This window comes from Chaetodon trifascialis, chromosome 6 (genome assembly GCF_039877785.1).
Source record: "Chaetodon trifascialis isolate fChaTrf1 chromosome 6, fChaTrf1.hap1, whole genome shotgun sequence".
Lineage (NCBI taxonomy): Eukaryota > Metazoa > Chordata > Actinopteri > Chaetodontiformes > Chaetodontidae > Chaetodon > Chaetodon trifascialis.
The window spans coordinates 16130104-16144998 of record NC_092061.1 but is presented as its reverse complement, the minus strand read 5'-3'; the positions used below and the strand labels follow the sequence as shown (position 1 = coordinate 16144998).

At 43.4% G+C, this 14895-nt stretch overlaps 1 protein-coding gene across 2 annotated transcripts; it reads right to left on the bottom strand.

Moving 5' to 3' along the window:
• Nucleotides 1-3906: 3906 nt before the first annotated feature.
• erap1b (endoplasmic reticulum aminopeptidase 1b) lies at nucleotides 3907-14103 on the bottom strand. Of its 2 annotated transcripts, none has more exons than XM_070965268.1 (19): nucleotides 13727-14103; nucleotides 12941-13455; nucleotides 12425-12563; nucleotides 12043-12177; nucleotides 11786-11906; nucleotides 11519-11673; nucleotides 11146-11259; nucleotides 10772-10903; nucleotides 10374-10505; nucleotides 9919-10002; nucleotides 9606-9763; nucleotides 9285-9364; nucleotides 8968-9151; nucleotides 8559-8715; nucleotides 6344-6528; nucleotides 6035-6196; nucleotides 5741-5881; nucleotides 5520-5601; nucleotides 3907-5284 (listed from the first exon to the last, which is right to left on the bottom strand). In XM_070965268.1, the coding sequence occupies exons 2-19, from the start codon at nucleotides 13429-13431 to the stop codon at nucleotides 5114-5116; spliced, it is 2823 nt and encodes a 940-aa protein (XP_070821369.1). In that variant the 5' UTR covers nucleotides 13432-13455; nucleotides 13727-14103; the 3' UTR covers nucleotides 3907-5113. The 2 variants fall into 2 exon arrangements, with proteins under 2 accessions (XP_070821369.1, XP_070821370.1); XM_070965269.1 differs by having other exon boundaries at nucleotides 13789-13798.
• Nucleotides 14104-14895: the final 792 nt, after the last annotated feature.

Below are 14895 nucleotides of genomic sequence, written 5' to 3'. Positions count from 1 at the left end.
AACAACAACAACAACAACAACAAAACAAGCTCACAATAAAAATGATCTTTAAGACATTATAAACTCCAGCAGCAGCTCACTCAAGTCCACGAGGCAGTCTAATAATCAAAACTGTCCATAAGCTCAACACAAGCACAGTGTGATGGTCCTGGCTTATTGCTGTGACTGTGTTTGTGGTTGAACCATGTCTGTGTGAGGTGGGGGTGTCATGGGATACACAGGAGTGTCGTATTCTGTGTAAGCAGGGGGAAGATCGTCAGGCTTAAATCCCAGCTGAAATGCACAGAGAGAAACACAAAGTTAAAATCTAAGTGGCAGTATTTTTGCAGTCAGTGTGGCTGAAGGCAGAATCAAAATGGGACACGATCGGATGCATTCTGGTCTGGCTGGTGATGCTTTCCGTCAGTAATGTGTCTTAGAATCACCTCATTGTAGGAAGGCGGCGCCTCAGAGTGGACAGTAGTGCTGTATCGTGGTGGTGGTGAATGGAGCTCCTGGCTGTGTCGAGGCACCCTGAGGTGGTCTTCGCTGTCGTGCTGTGACATGCCAGGGAAGGGGATGATATATATCGAGGCAGGGTGATCCTCCACGTCACTGTTCCCCCTCATCGCCAGCTCCCTCTGCTCCTCCCTGAAGCGATTGCACACCTTGCAGAAGGCCGCGCAGAACACGACGGTGAGGCCTAAGCCCAGCATAGCCAGGAATATCCTTCAAGCAGAGGAGCAGGAGATGGATGAGAGGAGGATGAGAAAGAGGGAGATGAGTGCAAAACAGAGGAGATAGGAAAGTGTGAAGTGGTTTGAGGATGGTAGGAAAGAGATGAGGCATCAAGGAAGTGTCAGTGGGAGTGAGAGGAATGAGAGAAAAGTGGAGAGACAAAAAAATATATTAAAAAAACGATAGAAGAGAAACTGTCTGAGAAACAATCTGCAATTGACTTAAGTAACAAACATGTAGGCCTTTCTGTTTTAATAAGATCAGAAGAAAACAATAATGCTTGAGCAAACAATGTTTTTTCCACCCAACGAGAAAGTGAAGTCAAATGTGCACAAAGCAGAAGGGTTAAATAAATTACCAAAGAAACTTGCGGCTGAAAAAATATCTTACTCTAGGAAGGGAAGGTAGTTATCTGGCATCCTTGGAGCTGCTTGGACAAACTCTTGATGGACCAAAATGAGCGTGGAGTCAAAAACCACAGAACGATCCTGAAAGGTGAAACATTGCGTATTGATTGTGCCATCAATGTTTTATTTTAGCAAAAAAATGTCATCTCTTTAGAGCTGCATAACTTGACTCTAGTGTTTGTACATGCTTTCCTCTTCCTGCATCTTTTCCAGGAAAATAAATGTTGAACTTAAGACCCTTAAACCTTTTGCCCCAGAAAGAATTATCCAAGAATATTTTATTGCCCTTCTCTAGGAGGAGAGATGATAGTCTACTATCAGTGGTTGGCATTGTTACGCAAAGATCTGATGCTGACATTTATTCCACTATGCTTGTAAATCTACCAGGTCAGCAGAATTATTGAGGTAATAGTGTATAAATAGGTCACACTATAAGACACTATAACAGTGTAAGATGTGGCATAATCAAGCCAGCATCTCTGCCTTGATTTTTATATTTTTCAGACACAGTGGGTTGAGAAGATTGTCCTATCTCTTAAACTGCGTAGACCGTTTAAAAACACAGTGGATTACATAAAAAATGTGCTGTCACAAAGCTGAGAAGACGGCTGTTCCTGGTTCAGCTGATGTTTTCACAGGACAGCAGCAAACACACAGTTCAGCTTGTCAATCAGTGGCACACACTTCCCCTTATTATGTCATATGATTTTAGTGAACGGACAGATTATGACACACTGGTTAACACCCTTGAATCACAGGTAAATCACTGCTCGCGTCATTTCTATCAGAGGGGAGTTGAGCCACTTCAGATTAAAACCCCCAAAAGAGTTCCTCACTGCTATGTTCCCCTTCATGAGTCTGGCACTGAGACCACATTTAAGTGGGTTTGCCTGAGGTACCTCAAAGCCTCAGTGCAGCCAAGTAACTGTCAACAAGTCATAACCGCTGATACACTGTGGCTTAATTTCCTGCCTTGTGATCAAAGGATTTGGTCAAAAATGATATCAACAGCTATAGCCCAAAGTCTTGTACTGTGTACATATTTTGAGGTGGTCAAACATCACCACTTTTTATATACTGAATAGATTATGAAACAAAAAAACAACAAGCAAAGACCACAAAATGACATGAGAGGGTAGTGAGGTCAAAATGCACAGGACATGACCGGTTAGCACACTGGAACAGAGGCCAGGTCCGTAAATACTGACTAGACAAACAAACTGCTCCTAATATGGCTCATCTGAGATACTCGATAATGAGATTCAGCTTTCAGAAATTGAACTGTTAAGTTTCATGAACAGGAAGCAGAAGCAGAAAGGCCAACTCTTACCTCCAGTCCGGAGACGGCTCTCCTCAGGTGTACGACGGCGAGGGAAAACTCACCAGAGCAGAGGGCAGTTTCACCTATTGTGGGTGTGCTGATGAGGGGGCGGTGTGTGCATGTGTGTGCATGCGTGTAACTGAGTGCAAACCCCAGCATGTATATCAACCTATGAACTTTCATGAATGTCAGTATTTTTCATTGTGTATTTTTGTTTATGTTTATCTTATATACACACACATACCCACACGGGTGTTTTTCTTACGAATATACGCTCACATAAATGAAATTTTGAGTGTGTTTTATCAGCTGGCCGGTGTATGTTTTATTAGTTTGTGCTAAAGGTCCATCATAAGAATTTATGGCAACATTTGAAGATTTAAAGTAACAGCTACCTCTCTGCACAAGGCCTCAACTGAGAGCTAAATGACCTTAAAAACACGAGCAGTAGAGGACGAACAGAACTTTTGAAAACAGGTGCAGCAGAAAGAATAAAAATCATTCAAAAAGCAATCATGATCTGCAGGAGAGAGACGACTACAAGCATGTTTCCCAAGTCAGGAGCACCTTTATTGAGGTTCCTCAGTGTTTACATGAGCATATGGTCAATACTGGTGCTCCAGCGTAGAAGCGACAGGTGAAGACACAGCTTTTATCACAGACAGCTGCTGAAAATTCTGTGGAGGAAGAGCTCGAACCTTGTGTGTGTCAACGCATGTTCAGATCGGTTGAATGCAGGGGAAAAACTCTTGGCACACTTGATTTTCTCAGAGTAAATGAAAGCGTTTTTTTTTTTTTTCTTAAATTCAGGTTTTCACAGGGGCTCTGATATTATAGACCAGGTAAAGGGTAACGTTGGGACATTTGCAAAAGACTGAAACAGAGACAAACAACGACAGTCAGACTTGAGATATCTGGAGTTTTAGTCCAGTATGAGTCAAACTCCTAAACCCCTGCATCCTACATTTACCATAATGCAACTCGACTTGACTCCACACACCACCCCTGTTTGTCTTCAAACCCATGCTAATATAACCCCTGCTGACATCCCGATGACATCATCAGAGGTTATTTTGAGGCTTGAGAGACGTCCCCCAGAGGACCAGAATATTATGCGACTGTTGTCTCAGGCTGAGTAGTCCTTCCATTGACAAGTAAAGTGATTGTTGTGTATAATAATTGGACAAATACTCCTCAAACAGTTTGGCCATCTGCTGAAGTTTGGTTTTATAGTGTGAGTGAGTGTGACTGATCGGAAACACGGGTGAATCAGAGGATTTTGAAATTACTCCAGAAAGCAGGAAATTCGATCTCTATTGCTTGCAGAGTGTGTGACCTGCTGATCAGAGGGGTGACAGGGTACAAAGGTTTCATCTATAAAACTTCCAGCACTTAACATGCAAGGATTGCCAACGTTATTACAAAACAATAGAACACAGTACAAAACCTGAAATACAAATTGAAATTAAGTCAAATTGACTTTATTGATCCAATACTTCATTCAGCGAACACGTTCTTCCCACAAAATAACAGAATTGCTCTGAATCCTGTCCTACAGAGGAGGGATTTTACAGTACCATAAAGCACTGCTGTGTTGAATAACGCCACCTTCCTTATAGTGCACTGTGCTCATCATCTATATAAGAATTTTAATAAATGTAAAAATGCTGCCAAGAAGGATCAGTGGTGTCAGAATTTATTTTCATGTTCCCAACACTGGAACCTCAGGGAAAGTGCAAATACGTATCTTACAGCACCATTATCTTAAATTTTAAGCAGATTTAAGCCTTTTATGATTCAACAACCCTTACACTGTGCAAAAGTCTCACACGTGCATAACGGTAACTCTACAGCATTCATCCAGGTTGAGCCGGTGTGGACACGTATGTTTTTTAGCATTTTCACTGCAGGCCGGAGGCAGTAATCCCTCTCTCTCTTTCCTTTTTCTCATGTTAAGTGAGATGGAGTGGTCTGGTTCCTAAATATTTGAGAAAAAATTTAAAATTTGCTATTTTGTACAACAATGTACAATATCTATTTTTTTGCTCTCTGCAGTGATAATGAAGCATTAAGGAAACTTTCCGACAAATTCACAACCTGAACTTTCAGGTAAAAACTCACACGTCTACACTTCACTTCACCCAAAACACAAATCCCGAAAACACACACACACAGCTCTGAGCACAAATGTTAAGGTGAGGAAAGACCCTTTTTCATATTGATGTTACTTCGTCAAGCCTCGTGGGGGTTCTTTAAGGGGGTCCATTATTTCTTGGATCTCTTTGAACCTGAGTAACACCCCCAGCAGCTTCATCTTTAGGCTGTAGTTTACAGAGGTGGCACAAAGTCATTGTTTTGTAAGTCACAAGTAAGTCCTAAGTGGTGACACATAAGTCTCAAGTCAAGTCAGTCAGGTTTGGTGTCATTAACAACGTACACCGAGACGGCTCAGGAACCAAAGGGTTTTTTTTTTTTTTACCTTTACATTTAGGGAGGGTAAGTCATGAGTCACTGGTGTTATAATCAAAGCTGACTTGCAAGGCAGTACAAAGTCATCAAATCTCTGATTCAAGTCTAACTCCAAGAGCCTCGCATCCACACCTCTTGTGGTTCCTGCCTTTAGTGACCTTATTGTCCATTCTCAACCATTTTTTTGTTTCCACTAGAGCTATAAATCTTCATGCACGACTCTTCGGCTGCGTCTGTCCAGCCACGCCTGCAGCAGAGGAAGGTTGGTGTCCATCCAGCGGATGTTATCCTGGATGGTCTCGTAGGTCTGCCGGATGCACCTCATCTCTGAGCCCGTCTCCTCGGTCAGGGAGCCGAAAAAGCCTCTCACCTGAGCACAGAGCAAAGGAATCAAATTACAGCAAAATAGGAGAGACAGGAGATGAAGAAAACATGTGGACATAAGCCAGAGAGTGGATTTACACTTGTTTGCATACATAAATATGCAGATGCATTTCAAATAAAGAAGGCAGGGTGTTGGGGCAACAGCAAACACTCTCTATAACCCGACATAAGTAATTCAAGGTCAAGAGTGTGGTCCATAATGGACACACAGCCCAGCTTACCTCGTCGAACATCTCCCTGGTAGAATACTGGTTGGTCACCCCGGTCACCACGTATGAAATAGTGTGAGAGCCCAAGTCAAATCTGCAGCATTGAAGCAAACAGAGTCGCAATTGAAAGTTCAGAATACACAACTCTGTTAACATTTTGTGGAAAAAGTATTTTCAAAGATTGAGAAAATGAGAGAGGAATGTATCGCATATGCATGACGGGGCTGACTGACTTCTTGATCATGGTGTGCCAGTTGGCTCGGAGGAAGTCCCAGGCCAGTTTATAGCCGTGTGGGTTCTTGCTGACAGAGACGACCACATCCGGGAGGTCCTGAGTCTTCATCACCTCACCGTGGAGGCTCTGCTCCATCATCCTGCAGACGGAAATAAGAGAATAAAAGGAAATGCTGAGCAAAATAGGAGGGACACAAGAGGATAATGAAAGGGCAGGAAGAGATGAAAATCAAGAAATCAGTGCAGCGAGGAGGGCAAGAAGAACGGGGAACAAAATGCTTGCAGTGGCCCACCACTTGAGCTTGTCCTGCAGGGGGCTGACAGACATTGCGGTCTTCATGCGGCTCTTTACAGACATTTGCAGCGAGTGGCGGTACTTCTCAAACAGGAAGTCCCACCCCTCTGGTGTTCGAGCTCCAATCACAAACACAGCCATGGTGACGTCCACAGGGAGGCTGAAAACAGAGAAGGCATTCAGTTCAGTAACTATCTGGAAGCTTTTGACGTTGGAAGTTCAGCTCTTTCTACAGGGAGTATTTGTGAGGAAGAACAAATATGAAAAGGAGGCCACTGGTGTGCTGTTCAGGACCGGGGCGCCTCACCTCATGCTGCCGTCTGAGTCTCTCCACTTGTTAAAAAGCTCCGTGGCTTTAGTCACACAGGGAGCGTAGTTCCTGACGCAGCCGAACAGCAGCAAGTAGCTCCTCAGCACTCGCTCAGACACTGATCCAGAGTCAGTCCACTCCTGACGGTCAATCAGGCCCCGAAACAGATCCACAATGTAGTCCTGAGACACACATGCAGTCAGTCAGTCAGTTTATTTTTACTCATGTCTGATGTAAAAGTTTCACTATGAATTGATCTTATTTGCTTGGTGGATCTGAAGTAAACAGTTATATGCAGTAGTATTGTCAATTGTCATCGTTTTGGGCATTTCACAAAATAATCAATGAAGTAATCAAAGGAATGTGGAAATTAATTGTCAGTTTTAGTCTGTACTGTAATCATTGACAAAAGAAAATAAGTAAAATAAAAAATGTGCAATAAACTATGAAAATAACCATTAATTCTGATGATTAAAAATAAATAGAAAGTTTCCACTGTGTGCTTACTGAACTGCTGTATTCATGCTCTGTGCCTGAGAGGAATTTTGCTTTGTTTGAACTGCCAGACGTGACAAGGGGCACTCTGCTTATTCGACATGTGCACAGCCCATTGTTTTTCAAGCTTTTTCAGGATTTATGCAAGGAACCATAGCAATTGGTGCACACTTGTCTGTCTGCACATTTTAAATCTGCTTGTGGAGTTCTTGGCCTCTAACGGCACAATGGAGCAGTTTTTTATGAGTGGGTCCCGTTTTGTTTGACTGGATAGACGTTCCTGTCGCTATCCACAGTTGGCGTTTATGTGCCAGGAAACAGCAATGCACCAGCAAAGGCAGGAAGAGGAAGAAGAATATTTGAACTATTAAAACTTCCACTTAGTCAATGTTAAGTACAGCATTGCATGACAGGGTTAGAATACTGTTATAACCATTTTCCCCCAATACACTTTGATTTGAGCTTGTCCAGAAGTTTATAAGTGATCCTACATCATTACTGAACCACAACTGTATCTGCAATTAGGCTCTAAATTTTTGGGAATGTGCTTTTCTTTCTTCTGCAGTCTACTCAGTGGTTAGACTGAATAGGTTTAAACCTTTTATTTAGTTAGTTTTAGGAATAGCTTTGCTAGTGCGACATGTCTGTTAATTCCAGCTTGTTATAGGCATTATTGTGCACTTGAAACTGGAACAACAACCTGTTCCTGTTTAAATCTGCACAGATTTTGATGCTCAGCATCTATATTTCTTTTACCAGTAACTGGAAATTTCTTCTATTCTTGCTGAACTGTTGCTCAGAGGCATCTTTGTCACTTTCCTCCCTTTAAGCTGTCAGTCTTGATGAACCATTGTACAGTGTTTTGTTCTCCACGTACAAAACATTCCATTTTTTCAAACCCTTCATACAAAATAATACAAAATAACATCTATTTTACTTTCTACACCATCCGACCATTCAAAAATACAGCGTCTCAGCCATCTGAATGTACCGAATCAAGCTTTTAAACGACAGTGTACATGAAATCAAATCAAATCAAACTTTATTTATATGGCACTTTTCGTACTTAAAAGCAACACAAAGTGCCTCACAGAGGCTAAAAACAAAGAAGAAGAAAACCCAGCCCTCCCGCCCCCATAAATATATACAGAGACATATAGAGACACACACTCACGGACACGCACGCACCCACACACACACCCATACAGGCAAGGCAAGGAAAAAGCCACCTTTGGGGGCCATTTCCACACTGAGAAGGCCCCCGGTCCATGACTAGGGAGCGCCGCCTGAGACCGCCCCACACCGAGGTGCAGAGGCCTCCAGCCATCCAGGCCAGAGCCGTCCCCTCAGCAGCGCCCCCATCAGTAGACCAAAAGCAGCTCCCAGTGTGGGGGGCCCCCATGAGGAAACACTGCAGCTAAAAACCAAGGGACTAAGACATAAAATAAAATAAAATAAAATAAAATAAAATAAAATAAAATAAAATAAAATAAAATAAAATAAAATAAAATAAAATAAAATAAATAGTAATTAAACATGTCGTTAAAACATGCAACTAAAATAAGATACAAATAAAGATTAAATATGATAAGAAGCCTGATTAAATGAATAATATAAATCAAACAAATCAATTGAAAGCCTGATTAAAAAGGTGGGTCTTGAGCCTCTTTTTAAAAACAAATGAAATGAATATGAAATCCTGTCTGCTTTCACTAACCTTCATCTGGTTCTCCACAGCAGCCATGTCTCTCTTCTCCATCAGTTTGTAGAGAGGTACGAGCTCTCCAAAGCCCTGAGTCACAGCCATGATCTCAGTCTCTCTGGACAGGTACAGAGACAGCTCCAGAGCCGTGTCCAGCCTCACCTTCCCGACGCTGCAACACACACGACCTCAAATCAACACCATGCTGCACTAATGTCCCTTTTTGCAGTCATTTAATTGTTGTTTTCTTACATTTGGCTGATTAAAAGAACAGCAGGCAACAGTCAATTTCCAAACGAACAAGCCACTTTGCCACAATTGACAAAATGATTAAAATTTAGCATTACGCCCGTCCCATTCCTTCATTAAAAGTAGTCATTGTTTGGCGTAGGTTCAGCTGTTAGTATCTGATCTTTAAACAGACCTGACCAGCTGGAAGACGTTGTGGATGAGGTTGGCGCGGTCATTGCCTGTCAGGGCTGTGTGGTTGTGCTGCAGCAGTTTGATAATGGAGTCCCACCCTCTGCCTGCATAATGGACCATGTAGTAGCCGCTCATGTCCACATTGAACTTCACCCAGTCCACCTCCTGCGGCAGGTACAGGACGTCTGCATGGAGGAGGAGTGAAGACGAGCTTTGACGTGAAGACGACTTGCAGACTTAAAATTCCATGTATGTGCATAAAGGGTATAAAAGGAACAATGTAAACGTCAGCTTCCTCACACCGAGCACCACACTCACCAGTCTTCGTCTTAAGCAGGAAGCGGTGGATGGTCTCAGAGGCGCTGGTCCTGTAGGTCAGTGGGATCTGCCACAGAAATCTATCAACACACAATCAGAATTGCATGTGCATTAGTGCACGTGGCATGGCTAACCTGGACATTTCTGACGGCCCCATTCGAGGTATTGAACTGGCTGCCTGCAGTCCCGACTCTACCCGTTGAAAGTGTTTGGTGTCCCAACTTTTTTATTAAGAGGTTTTTACGTCGAATGCAGGAACACAGACTTCTGCAATGACACACTCACGATATCTGCCATGGCATCCAACACTTGACATTTTACCCTTGAGTGAGGGAGGGGTCGTCTGTCTTCAGATAACGCTCCTGACTCAGCCTGACCTCGCGACCTCTGACCTCCACAGTGACCAGCGGGAAGCCCTCCTGCAGTGTCCAGGTGTCCATGATGGCCCTGACATCCAGCTCATCACCAGAGAACCATTTCTACGTATGCAAACATACATCACACATTAAAACGATTTAACAGTCACAGATTTGCACAATTTCAATAGACAAGCGAGTGGAATACAAAGATCTGGGAAATACTGAATATGTTTAGTGAGTAGAAAAGTATCATGTCACAAAGTGTGAAAACGTACTGCAGCTCCAGACTGGCTGTTGCGCCTGGAGCAGAATTCCTTGTGTTTCATTCGGCCTTCGTCCAGATCATCCGAGCTGCAAACCTAGTGGGGAGAAGCACAAAACTTACACAAGATGTGGCATCATCCCATCAACACACACATTCTGAAACAGCTCAATGTGACCAGATGTTAATCCTCATGCAGAGGTGCCCTGCCAAAAACATTACGACTTTATTGCCCCGCTGTCTTTGGATTTTCATTTTCAAATCCAAAATTTTCAGCACAATTTTCCGAACTTTAAATAGTGAACAGTGACTCAAATGTGACACCAGATACTGTTGAGTATCCCTCAGCCACAGGACCAATACACACACACACACACACACACACACACACACACACACACACACACACACACACACACACACACACACACACAAACACACACACACACACACACACATATCACTCACATTAGTCAGGCTCTCCCACAGGTGGCTGTTGACAGTGTTTTGGTAGCTGTAGCGCTTGAGGTATCTGATGATGCCGATCTCAAAGGCCTCGGGAGTCAGAAAGTCCCGCAGCATATTCAGAATACACGCTCCCTGAAATCAAAATACAAAAAAACACACAGGAATGCTGAAAATGAGCAATTCAACTATTGTCTGTTGTACTTTTGTAAGTAGTTTCAGCTGTATGTTAATTTTGTTTTGATGGCACATTTGTTAATAACTCAGTTATGCAAATTAGGATTGATGTAAATTACTGGCACACCATTCAATGAGTCTGCATTTAACCAAGTGCCCAGATCATTGTTCCAACATCCAAGTGCAACACCACATGATTGGTCCTCTGACAGAGTGAGGCTGACCTTGTCATATGACACGTCGTCGAACATCTCCTGGATCTGCGTGGGGTTCTCCACGTGGGTGGAAACTGGGTGAGAAGAGCTGAGCGAGTCCACCTCCATGGCCTCAAAACATTTCCCCAAGAAGAAGTCATCCTGGGAGAAAGGAAGTGTGTTTACAGGAACACACCCACTGCAATGTCAAAGTAATCCAGTGCTTATGCTACACTGTGCCACTCATATCTTTCTTATTCTGCCTTCTGACTTTAACTTGGAGAGGCAGAAATAGATGGAGAGAATGAATAAGAAAAGATACAGTATATTGTACAGCAGACTCTGACCGCTCATTCACATGTTTCAAGTAAGACACGGGTCAGTTTCCTGTGCTCGGCTCTCACCACGTGCAGCTCCGGGTAGGTGATGTCGAGAGAAATGAACTCCATGAACTTGGCGAAACCCTCATTGAGCCACAGGTCATTCCACCACTCCATCGTCACCAGGTTCCCAAACCACTGGACCGAAGAAGAGCACGTGACACACAGATGCATTTTTAGGTATTCAAATGGTTTAACGCCACTTAAGACTCGGGATGAGACAGATCTGTAACTACTGCGCATGCTGACATTTAGCGTCAGCTTGCAGCATGAGACTCTCGGCTTCCAACAGCGACTGTCCGCCCATAAAGGTGAAGCAACTTCATTTTGTACAGAATGACGAATTGTGATGCCAACTTGTTGCTTTTATTTCTTAAAATAGATGCAGACCAGCTACCTGGTGTGCGAGCTCGTGGGCGATGACCTTGGTGAGACCCAGTTTGTCTGAAGCTGAGGACTTCTCAGGGTCGAAGAGGAGGCCCGTCTCTCTGTAGGTGGTCAGCCCCCAGTTCTCCATCGCTCCTGACTGGAAGTCAGGGATAGCAGCCAAGTCTGCGGGGAGCAACAGCAAGCACATAAATACAATATAAATATGATGCATCCACGCCACCGGCTGGTTCATAATAATAACAATAACATGGTAAAAACATGTATTTCCACTGACCCTGTTTGGGAAGTGGGTAAGGAATATCAAAGTAGTCATCATAGAAGTCCAACAGCTTGACAGCAGCATCCAGAGCAAAGGCCGTCTGGTCGATCTTCTCAGGCACAGCGTAGACTGAAATCTGATGGGGAGGAACAAACTCCTCAGTGTTCATGTTACAGCAGTATGTTAAGTTTCACCAACGGATGCTGTTAGGTTACTCAGAGTGGGACAGCTAAATGACGGCATGGCATGACAGCGTCTGCTGTCCCCCTCACCTTCACACCGTGCTGGGTGGTCTTGCTCACAGACAGGAAGTCAGACACGATGTAGGCCACAAGGTAAGTGCTCATTTTCACGGTGGTGTCAAAGTGATCCTCGAGCAAACCACCTGGCAACTCCACAGTTTTTAGCTGAGAAACACAGGTGTGTAGTGAGAGAGATGGAGAAAAGAAAGGAGAGGTTAAATGGCCAATTACAGACAGAGTATGGTGAATTATTACATCTTTAAAGCTCTTAATGCTTCTTTACTGTGTGTGTGTTATTGTTGGACAGGAACAGTGAAAACAGAACTCAATTTTATTAACCAGTTCTTCCACAATCCCTCTCCTCTCCTGCACTGAAAGCAAACAAAGCAAATATCGCTGCATGCATGTGCACCTTAGGCATGTTGGATATGGCTATGTGACGTGGTTCTCGAATAATCCGTATGGTGAAGTTGGCTTTGAAGGCCGGCTCATCGAAACAGGGGAAGGCTGCACGAGCAAAGGTGGCTTCAAACTGCGTGGATGCCAGAACCCTAACGGTGCAAATAACAGTGAAATAAAAGTTATATTACCTTTAACATAACATGCTGTAAGAAGACTAAAAGGAACATTAAAGCTGCTGTATGCAGACATTTAAAAATCAATGAATCAAGGCCAAATTTGTTGCATAAATGACACTCTCATCAACGTGACTGATTATTGATAAACCTGTGGTACTGTTGGTAGTGCTGTGTCTTGAACACATCAGCAGTAACCCAATAAAAAGCAGTTCTATAAAGCCAATCTTGTCTCTCATGGTGTTGATTTACTGCATTTACATTTATGTCTCAGATTAACGGGGGACAGATTCAGTGATGTTAAGATGCTACATACAGCTCCTTTAAAGGAAACAGAGAAAAATAAGTCATACCGGACTTCCCCGCTCCTGGTGCGGTAGCTGCTCTTGTAGAAACCGTGGTAGCTGTCAGACAAGTTGGCAGCAAACTCCAGCAGAACTTCGTACCTCCTTCCTTTGGTCAGCACAGAGTCAGACAGCAGGGCGAGCTGGTGGAATCGAGGATACTCCAGAACCTGGAGAGGCCTCACACCTTCAGGTGCGAGGAGCAGCACATTGGATACCTGCATCTGCTTGGCGTGGAGAACGATGGTGCTGGTGTCTTCGTGCACGTCCAGCTTGATACGAGCAACGCCACTGAAGTCCAGGGTGGTCAGGTTGGGGTGGATGGTCAGGTCATAGTGGAGGGGGGAGACGGTTTTAGGAAGTCGCATGCGGTCCCAGGGAAATGGCTGGCCGTCAGTGGCTACGGGGCCATCTCTGTCCTGGCCTTGGTTTGGTAGCTGCGCTCCTGAGGAGGGAGGAAAGGGAACGAAGAGGAGGAGCAGGAAAAGAGCCGCTACCATGGTGGAAGCAGGAAGTCCTCTCACCTGAAATACAAATATCACATAAACACCTCATTATGTTCACAAATACTGAAGCTTTGTTGTATCTTTTTTTTTTTTTTTTTTTTTAGTAAAAGCTCAGTGAAAGCTGAATTATTAAACTACGCACAGTAAGAGAGACAATGACAACGCACACACACACAAGTGAAGTGGAAGTACCACATTTTCGATTTCACGCACATTTCCATTCATTTACGGACACGAATCCCTATCGAGAAAAACTCACATTTCACCAACACTGAGGCTGTAAAATTACCTGTTCTTGCAGTCTTAACAGCAGCCAGCTGTCTCTCAGTTCCTGTAAAATGCTCAGCTCACCGTGTCGTCTTCAGCGACGCTTCAAAGTGAAAGTGAAACAGATGAAGGACGTGTTGCATGCTGGGACACAACAGAGGAAACTGTGTCCTCTGTTAGGGTTCATTAGCTGGATCACCAAGACCTCCAGCTGTGGACAGTCGACTGGAAACTCCAGAGAAGATGCTTATTGATGTCAGGACGTCTGTTCATGTCTGCTGCTGAGACGCAGGAAAACACGTCCAGGAAACATGAGTTACAAAGAGAAACGTTTTCACGACCGTCAAATGCTGCAAAATACCAAGTGTATCACTCCATGGCTGTCAACCCGGACCAAATGAAGAGGGACAGACCAGTAAAGTAGGGAATAGAAGGGAAACATCCTCTGACAACAGGAAGTTCCGTGTTGTTATGGTCTGAAATTAGACATTTCACCACTGGAGGGCGCCATTGCCACGATTACCGCTCATTTCCGTCCATAGACGCATTTTACTGAACCGACTGAAATGAATTGAGCCACAATCTTTTTATTTGTTTATTTGTTTATTTTGAATCATCATAAATTCCTCTGGCTTTGAAAGCAGCTCTCCTCAACCTCTGAAGCCAAGTGCTACGATGCACCTGTGTTGAAGATTGAAAGTCATTTTAATTAAGTGTACAGTTTACTAGAAATGTACAGCTCAAAGGTCAGCGGTCAGAAGAAAAGAAAGTTTGAATACCTGTTAACACAACAAACTATAATATTGTCTTACACTAAAATTGCTTTGCACACTGCAAAAGAAAAGTCTAAGTCTAAGATTTTAGATCTGACAAGATATATGTTCTACTGTAAGAAGCAGTTATTAGGTTTGATCATTTCACTTGTTTCAAGATTTGTTCTCCTTCATTATCTCTATGAGGTGTTATAGCTCATTGCTTTATGGTTTTATTACTGGTTTCGGAGTAATTTAATGCTTGAAACAAGAATTTCCAGAATTATAAAGCTGGTCAACACTGACAAGTACAAAACTGCTTCGTTGAAGACACAATTTCTTTGCATCCAGACAAATGTATTTGATTTTAGTCTGGCTGCACTACTTTAAAGATAACTGTGGCTTCTTTGAGACTGGATTTCTTTACTTGTTTCCAAAA

What these genes read in the sequence shown, in the direction of transcription:
- erap1b (XM_070965268.1), bottom strand. Translation starts at nt 13,431, where the DNA reads ATGGTAGCGGCTCTTTTCCTGCTCCTCCTCTTCGTTCCCTTTCCTCCC. An exon ending in TTACCCACTTCCCAAACAGG is followed by an intron (nt 11,674 to 11,785) that starts GTCAGTGGAAAT and finishes TGCTCCCCGCAG; the next exon opens with ACTTGGCTGCTATCCCTGAC. An exon ending in ACAGCCAGTCTGGAGCTGCA is followed by an intron (nt 9,764 to 9,918) that starts GTACGTTTTCAC and finishes TTGCATACGTAG; the next exon opens with AAATGGTTCTCTGGTGATGA.